Source organism: Branchiostoma belcheri, unplaced genomic scaffold, assembly GCF_001625305.1.
Source record: "Branchiostoma belcheri isolate BF01 breed outbred unplaced genomic scaffold, Haploidv18h27 scaffold34, whole genome shotgun sequence".
NCBI classification, from domain to species: domain Eukaryota; kingdom Metazoa; phylum Chordata; class Leptocardii; order Amphioxiformes; family Branchiostomatidae; genus Branchiostoma; species Branchiostoma belcheri.
The window spans coordinates 2,126,163-2,146,750 of NW_017803954.1; the positions used below are offsets into that span (position 1 = coordinate 2,126,163).

Genomic DNA, 20,588 nt, shown 5'->3' on the forward strand with positions numbered 1-20,588 from the left:
ATATGTATGAAGGATCTTGTGACTCACTGACAGTGTTCGAAATTTGCGGTGGTGTCAGTTTTGTTTCCCTTGTTGCTACTTTATAGAACCTAGATCCTAGTCCATGACCTTGACTTTCCATCCCAGAACCCCCAGCTGGAGGTCACACAGCATCTGGTCCGAGCTGTCAACCCTGACGCTGCCTTTGTCCTGGCTGAAAGGGGAGAGGTTACAAGGTACAGCGTTGGTTGTCATCAGATAAGGGTTTGAGAGTACGGTCAATTTTCATGGATATGCAACATTTTCACCTCAGATGCATTTAGTGAGTGTCAGGGCGATCATGATAGATACTTAATCAGCCTATGGCACTTACTAGGGCTGCGTACCTAAACGTAACATCAGGTACAGGTACAGGTACCGGTACAGAGGTTTAGGTACAGGTCCGGACCTGTACCTGTACCTGAACAATTTGACAAATTAACACGTGCTCTTCACTTTTTCAATCATGACACAGAAACAATAATAAAGTGTTGACAACTTGTCAGTATCTTTATTTATGACCTGATTTGAGTTTGTTGACCAATCACAACCCTGGATTAGCCACACTCTCGCAATGTCTCGTGAGACTGAGGATCTCAAATCAATCGACGGTGTTTACGTCTTTTCCAGTGCTAATTTTTCGTCTTTGTGGTAGGATTTACCTATCTTTAGTCATATACATGGTGTAAACTAGCTATTTCGGTATATACTCGTTACGTCATGATCCGGTATTTTGGACCTGTACCGAAACGATTTTTACGGTATTGGACCGGTACAGTGTACCGGTCCGCAGCCCTAGCACTTACCTTAGATGGTACATGTAGATTTTCCCACAACTTTGTTGCATAGATCGACGGTGGCAGACATGTTCTCTCCAAAGGTTGTTGTTTGCCTGTGACACTGCTTTGCCTAAATCAGACCTGGTTAACTTCAACTCACCACATCAATTGTAACCACTGTGATGTGTGTTTCCAGGTCAGAAGATGTGGAGCTGATCCTGTCTGAGACCATGTTCAGTCAGCCCAAGATGGCTCAGCTCAGGCACCTGGGAACACCAGGATGGTACGTACCTGCAAATGGAAAAGAACAGATGGATATCTTACAGTTGTCAAATTTTGCTTCTGCCAAAGATGTGATACTATATACAGTGTTTTTTACCCTTGTGCAGGTCCCAAGGCCGGGTGCAGTCTTCCCCACCCTCCCCCAGCATGCAGGACATTTGTATCTACTTCTCACTACCCCTGGACAGAATCAAGTTCCAGGCCAAGTGTAAAGGTCAGGGACACCTTGACTCTGTCTGACAGTGCATTGAAATGAAAATCATGTGAATTTTTAAAAAATTTTTCTTAAAAGAAATCAGGCCACAGGATATTTTTACCATTCAAGTTAATTAGTATATATGAAATTTAGCAAGGGACACGGCTGCCTTATGGTACATGTGTTCCATATTTTGGTTATATCTAACCTTAGTCTACTTTTGTATGTACTTGTACCATCTTACTCTTACCATCTTGTTGTTACAAATTAGCTATTCATAACAGACCATGAGTCTGTAAGTGGGTGACTGAGAAAAGAGAACACACATGCAAGGTGAAGTGTAACTGTTTGTATCTTCTTGTACTGTAGCCCTGAAGTCAGCTCTATCTCCATACCCGTTCCACGGCAACGTGTACTGCACCAAGGGGCATGTCAAGTTCCTGGACTCCCCCAAGCTGTATGAAGTCCTCCACGTTACCCAGAGCGGCTACCTGACCATGGTTGCCTCGGAGACAGAGCATGACACTGCAGATGGAGACTTCTGCGTGGTGTTCACTGGCTGTGGGCTGCAGGAGGAGGTACTGGAAGACCCTGGCTCAGGGCTTGCACCAGACAGGTACACATCTTTGTAAACAAATTCATCCTTCTTCCAACACAACACATCTCAGTGTATTCTTAATCACATCAATTGCCTTCTTTAGTGTAGAATCATCTTAACGCAATGCCGTAAGTTTTTGTCCAACTGTAGTATCACATTTGTTAGAAGAACTGTTTATGATATGTACATGAACCAGATCTTCTATTGATGCTAAAGAAATTGAGATTAAAGAGTGTACCATAAAGTAATTAACATCTTGTTGTTCATACAGAAACCAGAGAAGAAGGCTTACAGGACAAAGGAGAGCCTGAGCAAGCAGGAGATGGCAAACATTCATGTAAGTAGTGAGCAACTGGACAGTATTTGGAAAGCACAAACCTCATAGGATTTAGATTGATGTGATTGTAGTTTTGAAACAAGCTGCTGGGGGGAAATTTTCGTGAAAAAATAACTTCTTTGAATAGCCATGTGTTACAGTAGAGTACATGTACTTGACACTTTCTCCTTTGAGTGAAGAGCTGTTCTTGACCACCTGTGTTTTTGTGTGTACAGAGGAAGCATCACCTGGAGCCACTGCCTGCAGGATGGTACTACAACGGGACCAGCTACATCAGTATGGACGGGCAGAAGGCAGACAAACACCCTCGTCAGTACAACTTGTACCTTTTCTCATGAAATTTATCCACCTTCTTCATGTTTTTTTTTTCTTAAATTTTTTTACATTCCCCATATTTCTGACCAGTTCATCTATTGTTGACACATCTATTGTTAACACTTTTGCAGACATGGATCAGTTTGTTGCCGACTACCTCCGCCAGGTAAATGCAGGCATCGACAACTACAACAAGAGGATCGACTCCAAGGAGTACACAGACTTATTCACAAGGAAATGAGTCTTCTGGTAGCAAGGCTCATGCTGTGTAAATCTTCGATACCCCATGTGTACCTGTCCATTGGGAAAGAAGCTAACAATAGTTTGTGCCTTCTACTACTAGTATTTCCAATGAATTGTTAAGTATGCGCTTCCAAAACAAAACTGACATGTTCTGTATTTTCAAGATCAACATTCCTACCAGCAGTGCCTTTCTTGCATGATTCAATTGTACTTCATTGTTAAAAGGAAGGCAAACTGAAACATTGGTACATGTAGCTGAAAGGTGTTTGGAAGTTGTGTGTGTGGTGTTCTGTGCACAAGTGTGACTATGATAGCACTACATTGGTCATGGTAGTTTTGTTCAGTAGCGTTGACTTCTATCTATTTATTAGTGTTGACATTTATTTGCTCAGCTTGCAGCTGCTAGATAGGACTTAATCTGTAACTTCAAGTTCACGAAAGTGTATTTTCATTGCATTAGTTATAAAGCTTTCAATATTGCATCATATACATGTAATATGAGTGAGTTTTGTTGGAGTTCATTTTTCTTAAATGTTGAGGTTGTATATTTTGGTGTGACAGATTATAAAGAATATTTGAGACAAGTTATATACTTTTATATAATGGTGCAGTGATGTTGTAAACTGAGTTATTTCCTACAATTTTCTGACTCTTTACAAGTGTGCAGCACCTGAGTTTTGTTGGACACAGGCTATGAAATAGGTATAATATGTTGAGTGCTGAGTATTTGTGTATGACATAAACTGCATTGAATTGTAAATCACAAGAATATTTTGAGTTATGAAACTCTGTCCCATTTTCTGCAGTATTAGTCTGTGACTTCCCCAAACTTCTCACAGGCACTGGGCAATGTATAATGTCTATATTAAGTGCACAGAATGACAAAAATGTGTCTACAGTCTAAGTCTCACAGCAAAGCAGTAGGATGCAGTGTCCGTCCAGTGGTTGTATTGAATACATTTACAGATGTGACAGAATCTGGTCTTGTGCTTTCAATGCTGTCCTTCCCAGTCTGTTATATGAGTACTTCCTGCACAGCAATTTCTATGCAAAAGTATGCAAGGACAAGGGAGGCAGGGATGCAGATTCACTGACACATTTTATTAGTGTGATCATGAAAGGTCAAACATAATATGGTCTTTGAAACACACCTTTCAGGACAAAGTATACACAAAGGATTGTAGTACATCTTGTATATTAAGGAGATTGAAATTCAATGACTACAGGGTTTTTATCCCAGAAGTAGTGAACATCTTCATATTTGGAACAAATCTGCAGTTCTTAAGTTAGACCCAGCTTTTTTGCAAGTACACACAATGTATGGTGGAATCTTCTTCTGAATGGGGTTCTGGAAAACTTCAAGATGTGGGCTGCACTACTTCAATATGGTGTCTTCATTAGCAGCTGTGAGGAAAAAAAATTCCAGTTAGTCACTCAAACAGTTACTGTGACACTGAAATGCATGTGCCTAAAAGTATCAGCTTTTGCTAGACTTTCCATAAATTTCCAGTTAAGCTTCAATAAGGTGGGCCTGCAAGCCATTTTCTGTAAGTCATAATGGCATTTCAACTTCCCATAAAAAACATATATCATTGACCTGCATACACATGCTAATGTCAAACACTACCATGACATTCAGACCAGCTCACCTGCCAACTCCTTGGCAATCCTCTCGCGTTCCTCTCTCTCCTTTTTCTGCTTCTCTTCAATTTTGCGGACCTCTGCCTCTGAGACTGTTAGTCTGGCTGGAAATCAAAATTAGGACCCCATCCATAAATGAGTTTGAAAGTTTGCAGAGTTACTACAGTATACTATGTACATGTAAGTAAGCTGTTGCTTTATGGCCGTCACTGTGTGAATCCAGATACATAATTTGTACACTGCACAATAGGAGCCTCTGATAAAAAAATGTATTTTGAGCAAGGAGATTTAAGTAACCAAGGAGGTTATACTTATAACTTGTATAACCTTAAAATAACTAAACCTTCTTGATCCGAGCTGCACTACTGACGGGTTGACATTCAACATACCATTTTTCCTGGAGCCATATGCGATTCCCACGAAGAGGGCAGCATAGCGCGAGAACTGAAATGTACAACATAACGTATTTTGTTAACAATAATTTTTGGGTAACAGGCCGTTTCCTAATAGTAGAACTAGTATTAAAGAGCGAGCACTTTTGAAGAAAAAAGTTCTCCATAATAATTTCTTAAATTCATATTTTAGTACGTATGACATTTGTTATCACTGATGAGCACAGCAAAGTTTTCAAGACAGCCAAAGGCTGTGACCAGTGTTGTATATAGACTAGTGTAACGGAACAAAAATATACTACTCGTAACTGACAAGAAAGTCGATGGCATCAAAGACATCAAAATTTTCATGACCAAAATTATCTCGTGACCTTCATGCAGTCAAGCTCTGGACCAAAAAATCGGCCTTACAGTCAAAAAGGACAACATTTAGCACAGAATACAATTCGCAGTACATTCTGTAGAATACGTAGATTAGACAAGTTGTAAAATTCTATAGATTATGGGGAGAAAAATGCAAGAAAGAGCAAATTTTACCTTGATAAGAGGAGAAACTGCGACCGGCGGCGCCATTTTGGTTCACGGACAGCAACAGCGAGAAGGACCCGGATGTTACTTGTTGCCACGCCACCTTGCGTCAAGTAATCATACTGCAGTTGGAATACATTACGGTATAGCCTCCACCAGTCAAGGCTAATAGTACCTTCTGCCTTGAAGCACATTGCTGGAAGGTTGTTTTCTGCAAGGACATCATGCCCTTGGTTTTTCCAAGATAGAACCTCCTTGTCTTTGATAGCATTTGTGTGTTTGATTAACCTCCTTGGATAGTTGTGCTCAAAGAGGATATAACAGAGACTATGGATGAAATTTGGTTTTTCTAACCTCCTTGTTTTAGGTCTTTACCCATCAAAGAAATATTTACAATTTGGATCCTTGGTACTGCAGAAGCAATATTAATAATGTTGAGTCTAGAATGCTTTAATTCAATAATGTATTTAAAGAAAGTGAGTATACAATTTTACATGAATATTGAAGATACATTTTGTATTTTATTATTGTGAAGAAATGTAAGAAGTGGAAAATTTCTTAATGAATTGGCACATCACATGTATTTGCAATAAATAAATAGATAAATAGAATCATTCCAATAATAACCTGAGATACATGTATACATACATTTTTGTATAAATTACACCTACAAGTTTTCTTTGTACAACTACTGCATAAGGCCACACCACACCTATTTAATTTGTTGTTTCTCTGATTTTTTTTTAAAATATGAAGCGACAGGGCGAAATAAAAAGAACAACAGGCCACGCCACCCCATGATACCCGAAAATGTTACGATATGAGCCATGAAGTCAACATACCAGGCTGGTTTATAACTAAAACAATAGATTTTGAACTTTTAATGAAACAAAGTTACATTGGGGAAAAAGGAAGGACTTTCTTCAACCATTTGGGCCAAAATATGTCTTTCATTGAGCATTTTGGAGTTCAGAACCTAAAATCTTCTCTTTTTGAAAATTTAAAAAAAAATGGAGCGGGCAAATCCAAGAAACAACAAATTAAATTGGTGTGGCCTAACTGTAATGAAACTACCAGTATCAACTAATGACCACATCTCTCAGAACATCCTTGACAAAAAGAGATCTTTTCTCAGTCTTGCATCTACGGTTCTTTACAAAATATCATCATAAAATCAAATTTGCACGAGTTAGTTAGTAACACTGCTCTAGTAATACTGCTCCGTATTGTACCTTCACCATATGTTCAGTGAAATAAAGTATGTAAGATTACTAGTCATTGTTTTCCTGCCATGCTAGACACAACATCTACATCATATTGTCAATAACTACAGCCAATTTTACATTTTATCTGCACAAGTGACCATCTCTACATAAAAAACACCTGGCCAATGTCAAAATGGTGTTTTTGGTCAAATTGGTGGTCCCTTTAGACAATTTTTCCCATTAACACAAGCATTAAGAATACTGGCTATAACAACCATTTGGTTCCCTGTGTGGTCTTCTAGGTCAGTTTTGACAGTACATACATGTATCTGTGGCAGTGACAACACTAAAAACTTGGTTTACTACATATTCTAGAGATGTACTAGATGACAATCCTAGCTCCACTGTTATCTTTCTCTGAGCCGAGTTGGTGTGACGTCTATTTGGAGCATTAGAAGAGGTAGTATCATGTCCAGGATGCTGGTGGGTAGAAGGTTGGATAACCAGACGAGTGACCGGGTGCCCCGCCCACATGGATACCAGGCCCGCGGACCTCTGGACGTCAGCGCATCTGTCATAGCTCCTGCACGGAAGCAAACAACATCTCAGCACTTACAAGGTCATGTGGAATAAGGATTTCTTCAAGACTAAGAATTCCAAAGTAAAAAAAAAAACTAGATTTTCACCAACAGACATGGAACTTACATGTAAATGTATCATAATATGATCAAATTTACAAAACACAAATAGATGTGTATGTAGAAAACACTTCTGGACTAGAAATCTCTGAAACACACTGAAGAGTACACTGCTGTCACAGTGTTGTCTTGTCTAAAACATACCTATAACTTGGCCAAGGTCTTCATTCAAGGACTCCTCATTCAGTAAGTTATGTTTGAAAGCATCCAGGTAGTCCAGACCATAGGCGTCCAATGTGTCCTTGTCCAAGGTCTGTCTGATCTGGTTATAGTTCTTCAGCATGGACTCTGAACTTTGCCATTCTAGAAGTTCGAACAACACAACAGTTAATGGTTGATCCAGTTTTGTTTTGGAGAACTAAGACAGAAAAATATGAACCTATGGCTTACCAGAGGTACTATCGGTAGCAAAATTCAAAACTCCCACCTGTCTTGAAGGCAAATGGCTGCACAATGGACACATGAACCCCCCATTTCTTCAGCTCCTGTCGCAGGATGTGGGACGCTGCCTCCACCCCTGCCTTGGCTGCTCCCTCCGCACACATGAACATCAGCGGAACACTTCCTGTCAAGGGCAAATTGTGGATAGGACATGATAGTACAGTAGCTAACTAAAAAATAACTTCTTGTACTATAATTGCAGAGGACAGGCCTGTGTACCAGAACACCATTTATATGTGTAGAAAAAAGGTTACTACACACTTAGAGAGAAAACTACATTTAAAAACTACATGATTACATTATGCATGCACACTGCCACAACACCAGACTTAGAGTGCTACCATCATCTCTGGAGATGGAAAAATGCCTACAACATGACATTACTGGTATGTATAGACAAGCTGCTACAGAAAAGGATGTCAACATTCATTTTCATAGGGTCAAAATAAGTGCCATGTAAAGTACAAATAACTCAAATGGGCAAGACATTATATTATCATATTGTATTGTACTGTACTGGATACACTGTTATGTTTTAATTGTAACATGTCACACACTACTTAAAATGTCACACCTGCAATGCTGGACATGTTGATGACCCTGCCCTTCCCTTTCCTCAGTAGAGGGAGGAAGGTCTTGGTCATACGTAACATCCCGACAAGGTTCACATCTATGCTGTGTTGAACCATGGAGAAGGGGAGGAGGTCCAGCTCACCGAAGTACACCAGGCCAGCATTGTTTATCAAACCCCACAAACCTGCAACAGATATCACACCAGTCAACCATTTTTCCATTATAAGGCCACACCAATTTAATTTGTTGGTTCTCGGATTTTTTCAGAAAAAATATGAAGCGACAGGGCGAAAAAAAATAAAAATAAAAACAGGTCTAGGCATCCTATTATAGGCTTAAATGCTACGAAATGAGCCATGAAGTCAACTCAAAGCGCTGGGTTAAAACTTAAACATTGAATTTTGAACTTTTAATCAAACCACTGCAATGATAGATGGGAAAACTGTAACAACTAGGAAGGACTTTTCTCAACTGTTGAGGGCAAAACATGAGCATTTTTCAGTTGATTCAGAACCAGAATAATTTTTTTTTTTTTTGCAAATCAGAAAAAAACAAAGAGGCGAATCCGAGAACCAAGAAATTAAATTAGTCTGACCTAAAGGTAAGAAGTAAACGTAGTCCCATAGCCTTTTTGAGGCAATAAGGACATGTTACACCTGGGTGGAGTGTCGGATGTTGGCAAGTAAGGCCTCTGGGTGTGTAGCAGGTTATATAACTATTGTGCAAAACTAAAAAACATGGGTAAGAACAACATGGAATGGTTGGACCGTCAGATGAAACTGCACTAAGCCTTAGTGACCCCATCCAATGGAAGATGGGTCCACAAGAAGACTGACTGACGTGACTCCAACAGAACCCACCTCTGTCTGGTCCCAGGTACTCCTGTACTGCCTGTCTGGCCTGATCCACCTGCTGGGCATCTGTCACATCCAGCTGCAGAATTTTCAGCTGAGCTGAGCAGCTGCTTGTGAGGCTGGTGGCCCTCTCCCCATCACCATGGAGACAGCCAGCAAACACCACACAGCCCTGGCTATCCAGGTGCTGGGCTAGGGCACAGCCAAATCCACTATCACATCCTGGAGGGGGGGGGGTAGAGGTTAGAAAATACAAGGTTAGAAACACCTAAGTTGACCTGGATCACTGGAAAATTTTACTGCGCTGTGGCATGTGACTGTGAATATGGCTAGTATACAACTACATTTTGATTGCTTTTATCCTTGCAGATAAGTGAATTTCAATGCATGAGTTCACATTTTGTCATCTATGGCACAAAATATTTACAAATCTATAACGGGGACGGTACTGTATTATTTCTTTCGTTCCATTTCACACTTTCTGGGGCCCTGTAGATATTAACTTATTAACGTTAGTAGCTGCAGATGCTCAACTTGTCCTAGCATGCAACTGTACTAGTTGGGGATTACTGTAAATCGTGAAACTTTCGCATTTCGCATAATTTGGTACATTTGCAAAATGTTGCATACAGTAAATAAATCATAATTTGCATGTTTCACACCTGGCCCCTCCTCCTTTGTGTACTCTTACTAGTCTTACTGTAAGCAACTTAAAATATACCTGTTATGAGCACGACTCTGTCCTTCAGCGCTACCTCCCCAGCAGGCAGTACCATGTACATGACCACACAGGCCAGTCCGTACAGCAGGAGTCCTCCAAACTCGCCGACTACATGGTGACAGAACGGCTCGCCGAGAAACAGCACCAGCAAACTCAGCGCCGAACGGAACCCGAAACTCATGCCATCATTCACATACCGCACAAACACCGAGACGCCAAAACATAGAGCTACAATAGAGTACAGAAACTGATAAATCATTATGCCAAGTTCGGGGCAGTGATTGATTAGACTTATGGAATAATCGCCATATCAAGGAAAGTGTCTCAAGCCAAAGAATTTACACCCGTGTCCGCCATTTTGATTTTCCCTCAAAATAATGACAGGTCATTTTGAGGTCAATCTCGGGGCGAAGACTTGATTTAATCGCGCTCCTAGCGGTGATACCAACAATCGCAGGTGAAGCAAATGGAGAGCTAGTGATATGATTTTGCTGAGCTTGCATGTCACGCAATGGTTAAAGCATGTCCTCAAACAATCAGCTTATGGATTACTTAACGCTATAACGTTAAAGATGTGTCATGGAGACGTATACTCTAGACGCTTTAATACTAGCTTTTGACTCATTCATCGCTGTAACGTTTAATAAAACGCACCATGAGTTTTGGCATGCAATAGTGAATAGAGTACACATGCATGCGCATCACATCAGCCTCTTGTTTAATATCGTGGTACATATGAAGTCTACAATTTTGCGTTAAATGCATCCAATGCAACTTCAGGGTGGCAAAACAAAGGGAAAAGTGTCTGATACTGCCATTTCCTGGGCACATATAGAGTGTGTAGCTCCAAACAAGCGACGTGCATGATGCGTCTCTTTGTTTGGGGGGTGTGTGCCGCCCATAAATTGCATTGCGTACGTGCCTTCGAAGTGATCTAAATAAAATGTCAACAGGAAGACAAACACATATCATGGACGTCGAAAGCGAGATCGAGACACATCATATGTCGACTCAAGTATCAATACAACGATGTTTTGCAACTGGACGAAAAAAGATTCGTTGCAGAACCAACGTACTTCCCCTTGGTATTACCACTGTGTGAAAATCACACTGAAGCAACAATACGGACCTTTGGGAAAACAGGGAAGTCTTCCTTCAGGTTTTATCTGATCTGGGAGGCAAAACGGAAGACTTCCCTACAAATTTGATAAACCGGGAGCGACAACAGACGGTCGGTTGTAACAAGCCGGAAGGCTTAAAACAGACTCATTCATACCCGGTACCCAGGGGCTGATTTGGGGTTTCCCTGTGTACGACACCCTTTGGCCATGGATTACAGCAGTCGTGAGCACGTGGTGCAGACACACAGGTGTTGCTGTTTTCAAAATTCAGTCATACTTCTTCATACAACTGAATCATATGACGTGCATGTATCGTTCTGATCAAGTTAACTCCACTGCCGTACCGTGACAACAACCCGACCAATACCGACAACTTTACAACTCGATTCACAAGTGATACTAGTATCCAGAGATCCTCTGCTCCTGCTGCGGAAGTTGATCAAGGGATGACCAGTACGAAGTGGATGTTGCTTTGCACCAATTTTTATTTTATTGAAAAGAAAATATAAGAAGAGAATACAAAATGAACATCCGGACTATACAGAGTCTGACTTTGAGAAAGTATGGTTAACTTTACTGGTTACAAAGGCAGAACTAAAAATGAACCATGCCAGCAAGGTTTATTTTCACCATCTAACAGAACACACAGAGCCTGCTCAAAGTCTACTGGTTTTACCAAACTTCCACCACGTTCTAACCTTATACAAAACAATAAACCATTGACGCAAATAGCGTTCCTTATCTTACGGTACTAGGCTGTGACTTTCACATACACGAATGCGCGCCAACGGCGTTACTAGACGGGTCTTCTTCACACGAGAGTTCCATCTCCATTTTCTGGAGTTCATGGTATCAGCCTCATGTGTCATTCGGTCATTAGTACAAAATCATTCAAACGTCATGGCGCAGACAAAACATCGCTGGCACCTTAAAATATACTTAGCCATCAGAGAGGTTCGCTTTGAATATAACTGATAACAGCTTTCAGGAATGATCACGAAGATAGCTATTAACGTTAAACAGACAAACAAACCGGAAAATTCCCCAGGCTGAGAAAACATATAACGTTATAGCTATGCTTTATGAGTTGAGTATATAATTTTGGGTAAATTTGTCGTACACTTGTATACAAAATACTCATCAACCTCCAAAGCCCCCCTCTAAGCCCTGGCCACTAGTGAGTCGCTAAGGAACTGGTACTGGAGTTTCCTCTTGACCTTGACCAGGTGCCTTTTCTGGTTGGAGTAGTTCCGCAGTGACCTCGCCATCTTCTGATACGTCATCACACAGCGGTTCCCCTTCTTCTCACCCCACATCCGGGCAATCTCCTCCTGATCACAAGCGATAAAAACATCGTCAGTTCATTACTTGGAATCCAAGCATTTGCCACTAAAATAATATTTGAAAAATTTGCATTTATCATTCACAAACTCATGCTCGAAGCAAGGCTGGCTACTCACAAGAGAACACATCTAGGTACTATGACGCAAAGAGGTAAATATTTACAGTTTCTATGTATATTACGGATTGCCTTCTCTTTTGCTGTGGCAGTAGTCCCATCGTTTTGAATGATAAGTGGGTTAATTTGTTGTGGTATTAGGTAGTAGAAATGTAGTACAAATGTATTTTTTTAGGTTTCTAAATGGCGAGATTTTCTATGTAACTCAAAGGGCATGTTCTTTCAGCCTCATAATCATCAGGGCATTGGCATGGATGTATGCCATTTTCCACTATAACAGAAAGTCAAGATACTCAGACTAACCTTCTTCTCGGAGGCGAATTTGAACATGCCCTTGCTCTGGTTGGTCCAGTAGATGTGTTTGCTGTACTGTGGGTCCATCAGCATCTCGTACAGGAACTTCCACAGGATTGGCTGGCCGTGTCTTCTCTCTGGGGAGAAAATAAATTTATATACCGATTACTAGTAGTCGCGCCTTTCAAAGAGCCCAAGGGCAAGGAGTGGAGACGAGAAAAACAGGCTCGCCAGTTCATTTGAACATTGATCACAAGTTACATCTTTGTGTGCATTTTTTCGGTGTATTCTCCTCACGATTTGTCTTCGTCGCTGCCTAAAAGGACATGAGTAACATAAACCTAAGAATGTCTACGATTATCTTAATCCCGTTACGTTCAGTAAGAAACACTTACTGGATGGCGAGGAGGGGATCCTGGTGTGGAAGCCGCCCGGGTTGTATCTGCAGGGCCACTTAGGTGAGGGGACTTCGTCTTCTGCCTCCTGAGATAACGATCAACAAATCGATTAACTTACAAACAACTCAACTATAAGAATGATTCCAAAACAGTTTGATAATATATTCATTCACTAATCCATTTATCTATCAATCTATCATTTCACCAATCAAAATCTGAGATGACGACCTAATAACGAAAGTCACGAAACCAAAAAAGTAACTTGGCAACATTTTTTATGGCTGAGCTTGAGTTGTAACAGTAAAGACTGACGAACCTCCTCGTCGTCGGATATCTCCAGGGGGACGTAGTCCTCGTCATCGTCCGAGCTGGCGGAGCTGCTGCGGGAGGACGCGGGGGACTCGCTGCCGCTGCTGGGGGTCATGCCGTCACTGTCGTACCCGTCTGGGCGGTAACCTCGGGACTAGAGAACAAAACTATCGTTATTCGGGGCTCAGGCTGCTTTATCAACCACAGGTACACAAAAGGTTGACCATTATTTCTGTCATTAGTGTATGATGACATTTTCCCTTTAAATTATTCCCTCGTCACGTACACGTATACAGATACAGGAAAAACCCTTGTGTGCCCAACGCATGGCATGGGAAAAGAGGAAGTAAGAGAGGGAAGTTTCGCAATTCTCTATCAATAGAATCAAACAAAACGGAAGAAGAAGAAGGAGGGGTGGTAAAGCAATCAGTTTAATTACACCGATCTGGACGATGAGAGAAATCATGATCATGAAAGAAAAAAAAGAGCAAGGAATCGAGCAAGCATTTGAAACTGTCGGAGGAATAGGACAAGGCGAGGAGGAAGGAAAGAATGAGAGAGTGAAAGTAGAGCATGAAGAAACGGGAAGGAGTTTTGTGAGATCAGACGAAAGGGAACTAAAGTCAACATGGTGTTTTAACAAACTTCCGGCAAACGTCCCGGACATTCTGTAATGACCTTGTCTCTACAAGTTCCCCAACTATGCTATAAAAACTCTCTATGAATTAACAACAAACTTAACGAAAATTCCCCCGGAATGTCTAAAAGGACTGACCTGTGCTGAAAAAACGCTGTTTGTGGGAATGCAGAAGTCTTGGTCCGTTCTGTACCCGTCGGGACTGTAGACTGGTCTGAACTGGGTTGGTTCCTCTTTTTTCTGACACCCCCACATGGGATTGGTATCCGCTGACAAAACTGTTTTTGGCAAGGACAAAAGCTGGTTATTTTCGCTGGCGGTTTCGTCATGTTTGTTCTGCATTGTTCAAGCCAATAATACGTCGTGGTCATATGACCCAGCAGAAACGTGTGAGCCACCCACGGTCCGACACACGCACATACCTGAACGATGGTCTAAAGTACGGAACATCTTAAAGTGATCTGTAGAAAGGCGCGTAGGTGGAAAGACTGAAAGACTTTCGTTTTTACTCGAATGATGATATGTGAGGGTAGCGCTGAAAAGACAGTAGCTTGGTCACTACGGTACACGCGTGCCATCTACCCAAAATATGAGGATATAAATGAATGGTTGACTACTGAAACGTTACTTAAGGATACATTTAACCTTGCGGTCTTGCGTACTACAGTGTAGTACCGACTTCGACACCCCATGACCAGACTTACATGTAGTAAAACGTGACCCACTCAAACTTTTGAAAACTTTCTTGAAACCTCTCGGTGGTAACATTTCTCTCTTTCATCGCTTCAGTTTGGAAGTAAGACAGCCTCAATATTTCACCCACCTTGCAGCTCCACGAAACGTTCTGTGCTGTCCTGTTCTGATGACGTCACCACCTCCTCCTCGAAGGTGAAGCCGTCCTGTTGCATCATGGGACTCAGGTCGTTGATGATCTCAGACACTATAGTACTGATGGGCTGGTAACTAAGCTAAAAACAAGTAAGGACTACTGTTAGATATTACTCCAAATTTATCAGATATTGCGTTGATAATTTTTCCTCTCGCCAAAATCGAAATGGCTATAACACCATAACGTTACATTTCTTTACATTTTCACCTAGCATGTCCCGCGTAACTTTACACACACAAAAATATGCCAGCCTCCCGAACATTGCCAGCCTGAGGAAGTGAAATGGGGAAATTCTCCTTTTTCAGTGGTAAATAAAATATTTGCTGAAAAGGCGTTTGTTTTCCACGGTGAGCCAGATACAGGTAAGAAACGTAAACAGTTAAGTCCACAGTTATTTCTTCTCTGAGGGCATGCGCAAGTTCTTGGAAACAAACCAACAGTCTTCTATAAGATGTTCTCAGGCACCTAGTTTCCAGGCGGTTGCTTTTCGTACAAATGTAAAAGTCAACCTTAAACCAAGGAAATTTAATTTAGAATCATGAAACAACGATAGGTAGATTAACGTACATTGAACTACATGTACGCAATGCCCGTCTTTCTCAAAGTGGGCTGTTTTCCATGTGTGGTTATTTATTTGCACCAATGTGGTTGTTTTGACACTAGTGAAGCGTCATAAAGGTATCGATCAATGTGACTAGTGTACAAGTGGCGAGGTTTACTCCGAAATGTTTGGTGCACTGGTTATATTGATCCGGCACCTTTCTTTCATATGTCATTGTTGCCAAAATAACCGCATGTGGAAAGCAGCTACAAGAAAAAAACATCAGGTATTGTGTACTACATGAAGTTCGCTGTTTTTCGTTCGTTGTTTCAAGATCATCATGTAGTGAGCTCAATGGTAGACAGAGATTGGCTGAAAAAGGTCTTCTTTTGCCGTCCTCAGCTGAGGTGAAGCATAATGCTTTTTCGCCGGTAACCATCACTAGTGCAATCACCAGTGGCTTCGCTACGGATCACTATTTAGCCAAGCACACCGCGTCACCCTTACTCTTCTCCATAATATTGTGTTGGATTATTTTACTGTAGTTGCAAAACTTATAAGCTCTACTCACCCCGTCCTCGACTGCATACATATCCAAGGCGGTCAGGCTGACTGGGAAACTGGCCATACCGACTGCTGGCGTGTGGGACTCCGTGAGTGATAGACCGAGGAAGACGAGGTCAAATGCAGCAGTCACGTGGTCACCTGAGGTAAACCAAAAGTGAAAGTCATGATGATACGGTCACGTCTACTGGTACAGACATCTACGGACGAACAGCGTCTTGGAAGGCGACTTTCAGACCCAATCAGGACCTTTCAAAGGCGAAACAATTCGAATGGCGTTAACGTTCAGACTTTGGCTTTCTCTTTTTCTTTATGTACTTTGGCTGGTGTTTTTTTTATGGTCGCCTTTGTCAAAATATTATCACCTATAAGACGCAATCTTTGTCGTACCACGTATTCTTTTCATCGATATGTTGTAATTGTGTGCCTGACGCTCTCACGCGCGGCGACAAAGGAAGACCTCCAGCTTTGCCCACTGGGAAGTACATGTATCTGCACTTTCACTCAACGCATATCATGGAGAGACAAAGAGGTGATGACCAAGTAGGGGTAAAATTTCATTTTGGTCATTATTGCATGGCACAAAAACAACACCTACGTATGAGTTGAAGGCCAAACATGGTAAGGTTTGTCGTGATAAAATAATATGCTCCGCCCCAGTACGACTTGGCCTTATTTGGAAGTGACAAGGGGAACCCCTGGCTATTTGCATAGTGACGTAGTATCGCTTTCATGTTGGACTCTTATTGGTCAGAAGCGCTCACCCGGAAGTAAGCTTGGAAAGCTTTGCTGGTTCTTCGCGCGCTTGTGAAATATAGGTCGGTGCAGCACGTTTGCAATAAGCAGACTTCTGTAAGGAGAGGATAGCAAACACCCTGGTGTAGACGGATACACAACACTTGCAATGGATAGGATATTGAAGTGCATTCAGCCTCATTGATTTGCTGCAATATCTGCAATCATTTAATACGGAGAACTCGGGTATCAAAACACCGCTAGTACAGTCAGGCCAGTTACGCAGCTAAACGCACTACTAGCAAGATACCGGTCGTATTGTACAGTCAAATCGCTCACTTGTACATAACCTAACCCGAGGCGAGCTCGCACTCAGCCTGTTGTCCCAGCGTAAAACCCCGCGTTGGAAAAAGTCCCAAACTGAAAGTGGTGATGTCATAGTCACATGCACATGCGTTTTGCATCAGTTGGAAAGTCCCTCGTCAGGGAAAACAAGTCTTACCATGTCTCGCCGACATACATGTAACAGGGGCTTATCATGATCATGGGACTTTGTAATTGTTGTGGGAAAATCCAACTCATTGCGTCGTCGGCGCTATATATTGATAGTTGAGCCTAGACTGGCTTGTCTCCAATGGCGTTCTTTAAAAACTTGGTGCGGTTGACAAAACGTGTGGTGTTTCTATCGCTAGGGGTAAAAATCACTAAAATGCATCACTTAAACCCGTCTACCTGGAGTCGGTATCCCGTAGCTGAGCGGACGATGTGAGCAGGGCACTGCGGGGGCGGAGGTTATCTGCCACCGCCGGACTATTGCACGCAGTTGCGACACAGAAGGACAAGTTTCCCCTTGCATTGCAATTGCACTAGAGGGAAATTTGAGTCGACTGCGCTGTCGCCAATTAGCTGGTGGTGCCATCAGGAAAGTCCATTTGGCGATTTTATCTTCTCGAAAACTGCCGAATCACCCGGTTTAATCTTAACTCATGATGCCAGACCTTAATTCGCTGGTCACGACTAGCTAGACATAGCTTAAGGCAGGGGAGTAAAGTTGCAGATGTTAGCTATGAAATGGACAATGAATGGTCAAGTTAGGTATGTAACCGTGCGCGTGTACAGATGATCACTGCGGTGCCACGTCTAGTTCAAAGGGCTATGCATCCGACCCATTGCCCACGTACTGGATAAAAAAAAACAGGTCACCGCCACCACAATAACTGCTACTACCTGCGAGTTGGAAAACTTCCGACATTTTCATGACTCACCATATCTTATTGAGTAGGATTTTAAAGGGAAGCAGAAATGCAACTGAAGTGCTCACCTGGTCTGGGTCTCGCGCAAACCTGTCCGTTCCCTCAGTTCTGCAGGAGAGAGTGTTTTCAGTTGTGGACTGTAGTCTGACACGATGCCTTGTGGGTTTTTTTCTACGCACGAGGTGTTATTTATAAGTTTGAAATCCCCAAGGATGATGTCATTCATTCTCCAGTCAGAAAGTCCCGAGCATGCAGAGGACCCTGGGAGTTGAGAGGGGAATGCGGCAGGGGATCCCCCCGCCCAGTGTTTAGACACTGCTTCAAACGTGTCGCGCCGGGCGGCACAATTGATCGATACAAAGTCGTCAACTTACTTGTGTACCAAATGCCCATATCAGGAAATATCTCCATGTGAGGCTAGGTTGTTGATTCAGGTGGGTTTTCACCCATAAGTTCCACTTTTCGATTTCAGGCGGAATACTTCCTGCCCATAGTTGTTAATGATTTAAAAAAACAGTATTGGTGTCCCATTTCATTGAGAGCCCTTTTTGTTGAACAATAATTGTCTTTGTATGTTGACTACCGGTAACAAGGGAATGAATGGATCAAGGAGGTTAATCATTTAAACCTCATTGAATATGGACCAAGACAACAGAAGTTGTGGGCGTATCCTCACCCCCTGCCTGGGTCCCTCTGTTCTCTCTCTCTGTGGGAATGTGCAGTTTCACACTGACACAGCGAACCAAAATCTTTACATCCACCCCCTTGTCTAAATATACTTCTTGTTGTCTGTGTGCAACCTTTACTGTCCGGGCTGCTTCCAAGAGACCCAAATCGGCTCAGTAGAGCAGCGAGTTTGAAGTTACATACGAGTCTTAAGATGGTTGCCCGTCCATGACGCCAACATGCATATATGTCCTACATGTACGACATAACAAACTTGAGAAGTGACGTTTAAGCGTCTCGCTAATCTGAGATGTGGATATTATCTAATGACCTTTATGAATGACGGGGGATTTTAACCAATTTAAGTATGGTACTAGTTTAGCGGCCCGCCCAACCGTCGCCGACCTCCTAAAAGAGCAGTCATTACAGCCCAGAGAGAGGCGTTTGTTACACAGACTTAGTAACACAGACTAGTACAGGTTGTCCAGTCAAATTTGACATGAACACCTGGGCACTCCGCCTTCTTTCGTGGTATGCGTTTTCCATTCTCCCCCAACTTTAGTTAGCGTCAGCAGGTGCTTCGCAGGAGCGCAGCTCAAGTGTCAGTAGTGACACTTGACACTGACGACAACTACAGGCTTTATACGTCGCAGGTATCGAGTAAGCGGAAACAAACTTTAATGACCATAGAAACAGTAGAAACAACATAAGAAATCGCCAGAAGCAAAGTGTTTACCTTGTGGGGGCGTGCAGGGGGACTTGAGGTCGGGTCGCGGGCACAGCGAGAGCGTCACTGGTATGCGTCAAAAATATTGGTCGTCTTGTATATGTTTCAGTGGCATGTTTTGTACAGATGCAACAATATGGATATGTTGTGTAACATTAAAATTCTTCTCCGTCCCGAAAGACAACGTAGCAAATCAGCAAAGGCATTCTGTCTCACCGCCAGAATTCTCATTTGTCCCCGGCCTTAATTTGACCTGATTCTTTTGATAAAGCTTCGTCGATGTCTTGATATCACAGGATGTGGGTTTTATATTTAGACTGTGAGTCGATTGTTTTTGTCACGAATGGCTTAGTCACGATGCCTGCTACTAACATCAGGTTTTCAAACTAAAGTTGTCAGCATTTATCCTGAGTTCCGAGATCACATACCTCCGCTAATCTAACAGTTGCACACAGTGTGATAATTTCGTGGTGGAGAGGTCACCGCAGAAACCGCGAAAAGAAGTCCACCATATTTTAAGGCTTTTAGCCTCAACCAGGCACTACAATCATACCAAGGCCTAGGAACCCCCTGGGTCATCCAGGGCCCTGCACACACGACCTTCACTTGAAATTGTCATTGTACCTGGTATCATTGCCATTTGCGTCTGAAATCACTCACCAGTTTGAATCGTTGTACCACTAGTGATGGTTTTGCGAGAACAACTCCGCCCAACAATGCTTTGACCTATTAACCCTTTAAATCTTTAGCAATTTGCGGAGAGGGTGTAGGACTCGGGAGCTATAGTAGATTTGGTAAGCAAGCTATTAAACCTTTGCTTCAACGGTGTATGACGTAATGCCACAGGCCCGCGAGGCGCCATTCAGATACAGAACCACGTGCCTTGGTGGTTTCCATGAGTCATCCGGTGATTTCCCCCCACGGGCGACGCCTTTGCCTCGTACCCTTTCTGTGTCTCAGTGAATCTACACTGCTGGTATAACCGCCCTTCGGCGTAACATACCAGATTTGCAGGCTTGCGGTTAGGAGGCAGCTGGGTATTTTACCGACCGAACGAGCTATATCACATCTATATATTATCAATGCTTTTCTCATCTATACTAAGTTGTAGCTGTAAGAGTCCTGTAAATCCTGTAAGTGTTGTTTAAACTATCTGGTGAGGATGAACCTCGCG

At 42.3% G+C, this 20,588-nt stretch overlaps 3 protein-coding genes and 1 long non-coding RNA gene across 5 annotated transcripts in view; 1 reads left to right on the forward strand and 3 right to left on the reverse strand.

The window, feature by feature from the left end:
- Positions 1 to 3,245, forward strand: part of LOC109475497 (uncharacterized protein C20orf194 homolog) — a 23,219-nt gene extending 19,974 nt beyond the window's left edge. The window contains 3 exon segments of the mRNA XM_019776128.1: positions 2,145 to 2,210; positions 2,426 to 2,519; positions 2,657 to 3,245. Coding sequence (XP_019631687.1) covers positions 2,145 to 2,210; positions 2,426 to 2,519; positions 2,657 to 2,766 — 270 coding nt within the window. The 3' untranslated portion in view covers positions 2,767 to 3,245.
- Positions 3,246 to 3,848: 603 nt separating this feature from the next.
- LOC109475504 lies at positions 3,849 to 5,455 on the reverse strand. The gene is made up of 4 exons (XR_002140550.1): positions 5,339 to 5,455; positions 4,799 to 4,853; positions 4,418 to 4,513; positions 3,849 to 4,172 (listed from the first exon to the last, which is right to left on the reverse strand). It is a non-coding gene; the product is annotated as an uncharacterized LOC109475504 (long non-coding RNA).
- Positions 5,456 to 6,614: 1,159 nt separating this feature from the next.
- Positions 6,615 to 10,206, reverse strand: LOC109475661 (17-beta-hydroxysteroid dehydrogenase type 6-like). Its single transcript, XM_019776417.1, has 6 exons — positions 9,822 to 10,206; positions 9,107 to 9,322; positions 8,248 to 8,430; positions 7,660 to 7,797; positions 7,377 to 7,535; positions 6,615 to 7,117 (listed from the first exon to the last, which is right to left on the reverse strand). Exons 1-6 carry the CDS (start codon positions 10,078 to 10,080, stop codon positions 6,942 to 6,944), a joined length of 1,131 nt encoding a protein of 376 aa, XP_019631976.1. The 5' UTR covers positions 10,081 to 10,206; the 3' UTR covers positions 6,615 to 6,941.
- Positions 10,207 to 11,407: 1,201 nt separating this feature from the next.
- Positions 11,408 to 18,208, reverse strand: LOC109475654 (transcription factor Spi-B-like). Of its 2 annotated transcripts, none has more exons than XM_019776407.1 (8): positions 18,090 to 18,208; positions 16,041 to 16,174; positions 14,863 to 15,007; positions 14,178 to 14,317; positions 13,410 to 13,556; positions 13,091 to 13,178; positions 12,705 to 12,832; positions 11,408 to 12,273 (listed from the first exon to the last, which is right to left on the reverse strand). In XM_019776407.1, exons 2-8 carry the CDS (start codon positions 16,095 to 16,097, stop codon positions 12,103 to 12,105), a joined length of 876 nt encoding a protein of 291 aa, XP_019631966.1. In that variant the 5' UTR covers positions 16,098 to 16,174; positions 18,090 to 18,208; the 3' UTR covers positions 11,408 to 12,102. The 2 variants fall into 2 exon arrangements, with proteins under 2 accessions (XP_019631966.1, XP_019631965.1); XM_019776406.1 differs by lacking the exon at positions 18,090 to 18,208 and adding an exon at positions 16,424 to 16,527.
- Between the last annotated feature and the right edge of the window lie 2,380 nt (positions 18,209 to 20,588).

Bases quoted from the DNA above. Each gene is read 5' to 3' on its own strand.
- LOC109475654 (XM_019776406.1), bottom strand. The intron at 15,008-16,040 runs GTGAGTAGAGCT...ACTTGTTTTTAG, and splicing joins TGTATGCAGTCGAGGACGGG to CTTAGTTACCAGCCCATCAG. The intron at 12,274-12,704 runs GTTAGTCTGAGT...GCTTGTGATCAG, and splicing joins AATTCGCCTCCGAGAAGAAG to GAGGAGATTGCCCGGATGTG.
- LOC109475661 (XM_019776417.1), bottom strand. From the start codon at position 10,080: ATGATTTATCAGTTTCTGTACTCTATTGTAGCTCTATGTTTTGGCGTC. The intron at 9,323-9,821 runs GTATATTTTAAG...CCCCCCCTCCAG, and splicing joins CAGAGTCGTGCTCATAACAG to GATGTGATAGTGGATTTGGC. The intron at 7,536-7,659 runs GTGGGAGTTTTG...TCGAACTTCTAG, and splicing joins GCCATTTGCCTTCAAGACAG to AATGGCAAAGTTCAGAGTCC.